Source organism: Lemur catta, chromosome 1 (assembly GCF_020740605.2).
Source record: "Lemur catta isolate mLemCat1 chromosome 1, mLemCat1.pri, whole genome shotgun sequence".
Classification (NCBI taxonomy): domain Eukaryota; kingdom Metazoa; phylum Chordata; class Mammalia; order Primates; family Lemuridae; genus Lemur; species Lemur catta.
In genome coordinates this window covers 107,336,913-107,344,881 of record NC_059128.1, presented here as the reverse complement: position 1 = coordinate 107,344,881, position 7,969 = coordinate 107,336,913, and the positions used below count along the sequence as shown (strand labels likewise).

The following is a 7,969-nucleotide window of genomic DNA, read 5'->3' as shown; positions in this document are numbered from 1 at the left end:
CCCCGCCCCTCGGCCGCCGCGGTGGGGGTGGGGGCCGCGACTGGGGACGCCTGCGCCTGCGCGGAGCGGGGCGGGGAGGGTCACACCGCGGGGCCGGGGCGGGGCTCCCCCGAAAGGGGGCGGAGGAGGGGTCCCATGGGGCCCGGGAGCCGCGGGGAGGGCTTCGAGAACTGGAGGTGCGGGGCGCGCGCCCCCGAGGTCAGAGGGGCGAGGGGCGAGCCTCGGCCGGCTGCGGGTTCCGACCAGGCTGGAGTTGGGGTCCCGCGTGGCGGAGCGAGGCGGGGGTCTCGCACGTAGGTGGGGGGACCCCAGAGGTGCAGGAGGGTCCCACGGAAATGGAGATCTCGGAGGGACAGAGGCAGGCGTCGCCCTGCGGCTTAATCCGCTTGATCGCTCGGACGCTCACCCTGCGTCCGCCCGGGCGGCGCCCAAGTTCATTAGTCATTCAGCAAACATTCGCTGCGCACCGTTTGCCAGGCTCCGAGCTGGGCGCAGGGCATGGAGGAGCCGCCGTGCGGGGGGCAGTACCGCACGTAGTCATTTTAACAAACCTTTATTAAGCACTTACTGTGTGCTGGTCCCTGTGCAAGGAACAAAACACTCAAAACCCTTGCCCTTGGGAAACTGACATAAACAGAGCAGAGGGAGGCATGGGGGATGGCGCTGAGAAGGGGGCACTTGAATAGACCCTAGTGTGGGGGGAGCGTCCAGACAGGAGCAGCGGCGCAACGGGGAGGAGGCGTGTGAAGGCGAGAAGGGCCCCAGGGGAGGGGGGAGCCATGGAGGGCTGTGGGCAGAGCAGTGAAGCGCCCGACCTGGTGCTCACAGGCGCCCTCTGGCAGGTGCGGGGAGAACTGACCGCGGGCAGCACCAGGAGACCAGGGCAGAGGCAACTGCGCTGGTCCAGGGTGAGTGCAGGGACCCCACCTGGGTGGGGGCCGGGAAGGGGGTATTACTATGACCTGGGGAGGCAGAGGACCAGTGGCCAGGCCAGAAAGGGGGGTGGTGAGGACATGACAGGCCCTCACCAGCAGGTGCCTCGGTGGGACCCCGCAAGGCTGGAGGTGGAGCACGCTGGAGTGAGGAACGGCGGGGAGAGCGAGACAGGCTGGTGTCGCCGGGGGGGGGGGGGGGGGGGGGGGGGGGGGGCGGGCCGCGGCAAGCCTGTTTAAATCGCCATCCAGGAGGGAGACGGTGGTGAGAAGGGACTGGATCCAGGACAGGAGGGGTGTGGGACCTGAGCCCCAAGCTGCCTGACCAGAAGGTGCGATGGGGTCCAGCAGAGCTCGAAGGTCGCTCCAGCCCCACCCAGGGGGGTGGGAGCAGAGGGGCAGAAACATAGGGGTGATGTGGCCCGAGGGGTCCAAAGACAGAGCCCAGGCCTTGGCCGAGTCTGGAGAGGGGTTGGGCAGTGAGAAACACGGGTTGGTCCCAAAGGCTCCCACCCCTTCCCCAGTAAGCCCTGGAAGGAGGGGCCACCTGTCTGCTGGAGGCAGCCTGAGCTGGCCCCAGGACATCCTATCCCCAACACTGATTTTTCACTTGAAATACTAACATTTTCCCTGATCACACACGATTGACTCAAAATGCAGAAAGCTAAGTAACGATCCCTAGCCACCCCTGCCCTGAGCTGACCCAGGGGACACGTGGTGACCAGGCTGGAACATGTCCAGTGAAGGCTGGAAAGGTAACTTGTGACCCAAAGGGTCCCCAGGAACAATTTTATAGACAAGAAACTTCCTGCAGAGGGCAGGACAGTAAATATTTTCATGAGTGTCTGCGCGTGCTGTATAACAGCACCATAGACGAACGGTGCCACGTCAAACCTTCCGTGCAGAAGCAGCACTGCCCAGGTGAAGGCCGCAGCAGGCAGCCCACCCCCACACCCCAGCTTGTTCCCAGTTTGGTGCCTCTGCCCACTACAGTGGTGTGGCTCACAAATCTCTCCCCCACACGTGCACACACACGCATATTTTGCTCCTGCGGGTGGACCTGGTGGCTCAAAAGCTCCAGCCATTTTCTTTTTTTAGAGATGGGTCTCCCTGTCCTGCTGCCCAGGCTGGATTCCCGTTCCTGGGCTCAGTGATCCTCTTGCCTCCTGAAGTGCTGAGACAGATCAGCCAGTGCACTCGGCTCTTCCGTACCTTTTGCTGCGTATTTTTGGTTTCCCAAAGAATACAAAGAGACATACAGGTTAGGGATGTGAAAGGGTACAGCCGCTGTGAAAAATTTTTACACTTGGGCTGGGCGTGGTGGTGATGCACGCCTGTAGTCCCAGCACTTTGGGAGTCTGAGGCAGGAGGATGCCTTGAGCCCAGAAGTTTGAGATTGCAGTGAGCTATGACGACACCACTGTACTCTAGCTCTCGTCTCAAAAAAAAAAAAAAAAAAAAAGTTTTACAGTTGGTTTCTTAAGCCCAGTCAGGTTCAGGGACAGCCCAGAAGAGAACTTTGAAGTATTTTCATATATATGTATAAAATCCCTCAGCGTTGATCACAAATGCCCAAGTCAGCCAGCTCTGGGTTCCTTACTTCCCAGCAGGAGTTCCCTAGGCCTGGAGCCCCAGGGGCACATGGTTCACTCCAGAGCACTTGTGTGCTCAGCCCTCTGGTCAAGCGTGCTCTGCATTAACCACGCTCCCTGATCGCATCTGTATGCTGTGGTCCCTCTGCTGAACTGGACCAAGTTGCTAACCTCAGCGAGCCTTCCTTCCATTCCACCAACCTGCTTCCCATCCAGAGATTAGAGACACGGTGATCCCTGCTTTCTCTCTGCAACCTTCGATTCCAAATCAAGATGTAATGGCATTAGCGAATTATGCTGAAATGTGGAGGAACGTTGCAGAGAAAAGAGCCCACAGGTGGGGGTGGGGTGTGGGCTCTCAATCTGTCTCCTCCTGACCCCCCCCCCTTGCTGCTGCTCCCACCCTGGCCACACTCTCTGGGGGACCCTGCCTGAGGTGCAGCACCTAACAGCCACCTGAACTGCTCCACTGGACACTCAGTGTGCACCAAAGCTAACATCTCCCTGTCCCCCTACCCCCAAGGATGGCGACTCCAACCTTTCATTTGCTCAGGCCAAAACCTGGGCTTCCCTGCCACGTTCCCTTATCAGGGAGCCCCAACATGGCCCGGACACCCACCCCACTCCATCCACAGAGGCACTGCCACCTTCTCTTGTTCTTTCAAGCACACCGCAGGCCCACGTAGCTTCCCCTTATGAAGGGGACAGATCCACTCAGCAATGTGTCAGGGACCATAGCTGGGGCCCTTCAGCGCTGTGCTGACAGGGACAATGCTCCCACCCGCTGGACACATGCTGTCCTGGGAGATGAGGCTCAGAAGTCTCAGCCCAAGGCTGGGAGGACTGGGGCTAGCATTAGCCTCCCAGGAGCTTGCAGGAGCACAGAGGTCCCCAGGGAGAGGGACAGAGGCTCAGGTCACCCAAAGGTTCCTGTGGCTCACATGCCTCCCCTGTAGGAAGAACCCGCAACTGGAGCCTGAGGGGCCCTGGGAGAGCAGGGGCTGGAGGGGTGACACTGCCCAGCACTTGCACACAGCCCTGGACTGTGCACCAGGCCCCTCCTAAAGGGCACGATTAACACCCCCCACCCCAGACCCTCTGAAGGACAGGTGCACTTAGGACTAAAGAAGTGTCTTTATTGGCTGAGCAGGCTACTTGAGGGGGATGAAGCGGGAGGAGTGGGTGGCACCGATGCCGGGCCGGCCGTGCTTAACCGGCTTGTAGGTGATGGAGAACTCCCCCAGGTAGTGGCCGATCATCTCGGGCTGTGGGAGGCCAAGAGCAGAGGTGGCTGTCAGGTGACTGTGGGTGGACAGGCAACCCGCCCGCCCCAGGCCCAGGACGACTCAGGGACAGGCTGCACACACCTTGATCTCCACCTGGTTGAAAGTCTTGCCGTTGTAGACGCCCACCATGCTGCCCACCATCTCAGGCAGGATGATCATGTCCCGCAGGTGCGTCTTCACCACCTCAGGCTTCTCCATGGGCGGTGCCTCCTTCTTGGCCTTGCGCAGGCGCTTCAGCAGTGAGTGCTGCTTGCGGCGCAGGCCCCGGTTCAGCCGCCGCCGCTGGCGCGCACTGTACAACTGCATCAGCTGCTCACTGGGGAGGACGGGTAAGGTGGAGGGACTAAGCCCTGAGACCGCCCACCCTGCCCTGGGGCCTGCAGGGAACATGCCTAGGCCAGGGTCACACTGACACCCCCTACCCAATACTGGGGATGAGCCCCTCAAATACAAGAACTGACACATAGCTGTTCACAGACAGAAAATAAGAAGGGCCTACAATCCCAGCACTTTGGGAGACTAAGGCAGGAGGATCACTAGAGCCCAGGAGTTTGAGGCTGCAGTGAGCTGATTGTGCCACTGCACTCCAGCCTGTGCCAGAGACTATCTCAAAATAAATTAAAAAATTTTAAAAAATTAAGGAGAAAAAAAACAGTGCCTGGTAGGGTGGCTTAGCAGCTAGAACCTCATGGACAAGATGCCGAACCTGTAACAACACAGCTCGGGCCAAAAGCATCTAAAAAAAATCCAAGCGAGTCTGACTTAAAAAGCCCCAGCCATGGAGCAGGCTCCTTTGTGCCAGGTACCCCGCAGGTGTCATAAGTCTCCTCCGTGGCCTCGAGAGGCCAGGTCCTCCTGCCCCTCCTACACCTGGGGCAGAACACCGCCAACCCTGCCTGGAAAGCCCAGGGCGCCCGCCAACTCCCACCCGTGGCCCGTTGTTAGGACACGTGGAACACATGCACCATTTACACTTCCAATCGGCTGGAAAGGAGCCCAATGTAGACACGTCGGAGTTAACCGCGCTCACCCCACCGCAGCAGCGTCGCGCAGGGACGGGCTGGCCCGGGACGCCAAGGACACTGCCCAGGGGCCCTGGCCCCCAACGGCCCCCGCGCGGCCTTACTAGGACATGTCCAGCAGCTGGTCCAGATCCACGCCGCGGTAGGTGAACTTGCGGAATGTCCGCTTCTTCTTCTGCTCCACTTCCGCCTGTGCGGGCTGGGGATCAGCGGAAGCCCGACACCCCCCTCCCGCGGCCTCACGGAGGGGTCACCGGGCCGAGGTCCCCGCGGGGACACAGCGCCTCGAGACCCTCCGGGGAGGCGCGCACGGCTCCGGGCTTCGGGGGCCCGTCCGGCCTCCCCCGTCCCGCGGCGTCCTGACACCCAGCGGGCCCGCCCTCGCCCCCATCCCGCGGCCCCGGAGGCCAGGAGCGGGCCGCCGCAGTCGCGGGGCCTAGCCCCTGCCCCCACGGGGTGGCCAGGGCTCGGATGGAGCCGGATAGGCCCGACCGGGACGCGCCAAACTTAACACTCACCATCTTGCCGGCTCCTCAAAAAGGACAGCCCCTGCCCGCGCCTGCGCAGTTATTGCAAGGCCGACGGCGTGCCCCACCCCTCGGCCGTGCGCGCGCTCGCGTTTCCGTCTCCCAGGCGGCGGACGCGCGCCCCCTGCCGTCCGGAGGGCAGAACACAGGCCGCAGGGACCAAAGGGGCCGCCCGTGGTCTGCAGAGCCCCAGCCTCCAGCGAAGGCCCTTGGGACGCGTTGCTGCCCTTTTCTGAGCCTCAGGGTCGTGCTGTGCCCTACACGATGGCGCCCTCCTCAACAAGCACTTATGGAGCGCCTACTGTTTGCAAGCAGATGGGGTTTGGGGGTTCGGGTCCCAGTGCGGAAAGCACATGGACACACAAGGAGCAAGGTCACTTACAGATGTCGGCGCACAGGGGAGACAGGACACTGGCCAGGCTTTAAGGGACATAAAGTCAGCAGCTGTGACAGCACATCGCTGGGCTCATAACATAGACAGATGTGCAAGTGCAACCACCGTTGCTCACATAGGGGACCAGCTACTGAGAGTGATGTCTGCATCTCGCTGGTACTAAATCAGCATAAGTCTGAGGGTGATGCATTAAGATGCGGAACCGCGTGACCCAGCAGTCCCACTTCTGGGCAAATGTCCAAAAGAACAGGGAGCAGGGCTCACAGGTACGTGCACACCCATGCTCACAGCAGCGCCATCACAGGGAACGCAAGGTGGACGCAACCCAGAGTACACCCACACTAAGTGGACACAGAACGTGGTCCATCCACACAGTACTCAGCCTGACACAGGCTGCAATGTGGATGGACCTTGAGGACATCGTGCCCAGTGAGAGATGCCAGACCCAGAAGGACAAGTCCTGTGTGATTCCACTCACAGGTGGTCCCTGGAGTCGCCAGATCCAGACAGGAAGTAGGATGGCAGGTGCTAGGGGCTGGGGAGGGGGTGGGGAGTGAGTGTCTCACGGGGATGGAGGTGGTGATGGTTGCACAATGTGAATGTGCTTTAGCCACTGAATCAAACTTAAAAACGGTGAAGTTGGTGAGTTTTATGTGTATCTTACCATAATTTTAAAAAATAGAGAGCAAGCACTAAAAAAAAAAAACCACTCAAAAAAATAAAGAATATTATTTAATGCAAAAGAAAACATAACAGAAGAATACAGGAAAAAGCTGGGCAACCCACAGAAAGCAAAAAGGGACATGGCAGATGTAAACTGAGGTACAGCCGACAGCAGACCACATGTGCAACGGTGGTCCCCTAAGATCATGATACCTTATTTTTACTGTGCCTCTTCTGTGTTTAGATAGGTTTAGAGACACAGACACTTACCGTTGCATCACAGTTGCCTGCAGTATTTAGTAGGGACGAGCTGTGCAGGTGGCAGCCCAGGAGCAACAGGCCACACCGCACAGCGAGGTGCACAGTAGGGCCTGGGTCTGCATGAGTACTCGGTGATGTCTGCACCACGAAATTGCAATGGAGGGTGTTCTCAGAAAGTATCTCCGTTCTTTTTTTTTTTTTGAGACAGAGTCTCGCTTTGTTGCCCAGGCTAGAGTGAGTGCTGTGGCGTCAGCCTAACTCACAGCAACCTCAAACTCCTGGGCTTAAGTGATCCTACTGCCTCAGCCTCCCCAGTAGCTGGGACTACAGGCATGTGCCACCATGCCCGGCTAATTTTTTCTATATAGATTTTTAGCTGTCCAAATCATTTCTTTCTATTTTTGGTAGAGACGGGGTCTCACTCTTGCTCAGGCTGGTCTCGAACTCCTGACCGCGAGCGATCCACCCGCCTCGGCCTCCCAGAGTGCTAGGATTACAGGTGTGAGCCACCGCGCCCGGCCAGTATCTCCGTTCTTAAGCGACACCTGGCTGTATATCAGCAGTGATATCAGAGAGGCGAGCTGCCCTGAGTTCTGCTAGACGGACCAGTGCAAAGGCCCGGAGGCCCAATGACCTGGGAGGTGCCGAAACAAAGGCCTGTGCTGCCCCATCTCATTCTGCTGTGCCTCAGTTTCCCTGCCTGGGACTGTCTGCTGTACACAGTGGGACTCTAATGTTTAGGGGTGAGTCAATGAGAAGAAAATGCCCAGGGCAGAAGACAAAGAATTGAGAGAGTCCAAGAGGCCCCGCATGTAGTCGGAGTGTCCTCAGGGTGGGTGGAGGGAGACGTGGCTCCAGACCGTTGGCTCAAAAGCTTTCAGTTTGTGCACACCTTCCGGAACCTGGTGGGGGTAGGCAGGCCCTGAGCTTAGCTGTGGTGCTGGGGGCCAGGGGCAACATCAAGTGACAAAGGAAGCTGAGCCCTCTTCAGCCGTGCTCACAGTCCCGGGGGAAGCCAAACTCTGCCCCAAACATGGCAGAGTCTCCCTGTCCCTGAGGAGCACAAGGACCTGCAGGCACTGTGGTGTCACCCAACAGGTGTCTGCCCATTTTCATGTAACAAACACCATCCCGGGCACACTCAGGTTGGCTAGAAACCTGTGAATTTTTTCATGTTGCTTCTTTGCCAGGGGAATTAATTTTGCAGAGAATTGACCTCACAACTGGGAGCTCTTACGGCAACGATTCCCGTGGTGTGGCAAGGGCCCCTCCTACCTGACCCCCACACCTCC

At 59.0% G+C, this 7,969-nt stretch overlaps 1 protein-coding gene across 1 annotated transcript; it reads right to left on the bottom strand.

The window, feature by feature from the left end:
• Window positions 1–3,639: 3,639 nt before the first annotated feature.
• On the bottom strand, window positions 3,640–5,451 carry RPS15 (ribosomal protein S15). Its single transcript, XM_045543572.1, has 4 exons — window positions 5,351–5,451; window positions 4,937–5,022; window positions 3,892–4,126; window positions 3,640–3,789 (listed from the first exon to the last, which is right to left on the bottom strand). The coding sequence occupies exons 1-4, from the start codon at window positions 5,351–5,353 to the stop codon at window positions 3,676–3,678; spliced, it is 438 nt and encodes a 145-aa protein (XP_045399528.1). The 5' UTR covers window positions 5,354–5,451; the 3' UTR covers window positions 3,640–3,675.
• Between the last annotated feature and the right edge of the window lie 2,518 nt (window positions 5,452–7,969).

What these genes read in the sequence shown, in the direction of transcription:
- RPS15 (XM_045543572.1), bottom strand. An exon ending in CAGCTGCTGGACATGTCCTA is followed by an intron (nt 4,127 to 4,936) that starts GTAAGGCCGCGC and finishes CGTCCTCCCCAG; the next exon opens with TGAGCAGCTGATGCAGTTGT. An exon ending in TCAACCAGGTGGAGATCAAG is followed by an intron (nt 3,790 to 3,891) that starts GTGTGTGCAGCC and finishes GGCCTCCCACAG; the next exon opens with CCCGAGATGATCGGCCACTA.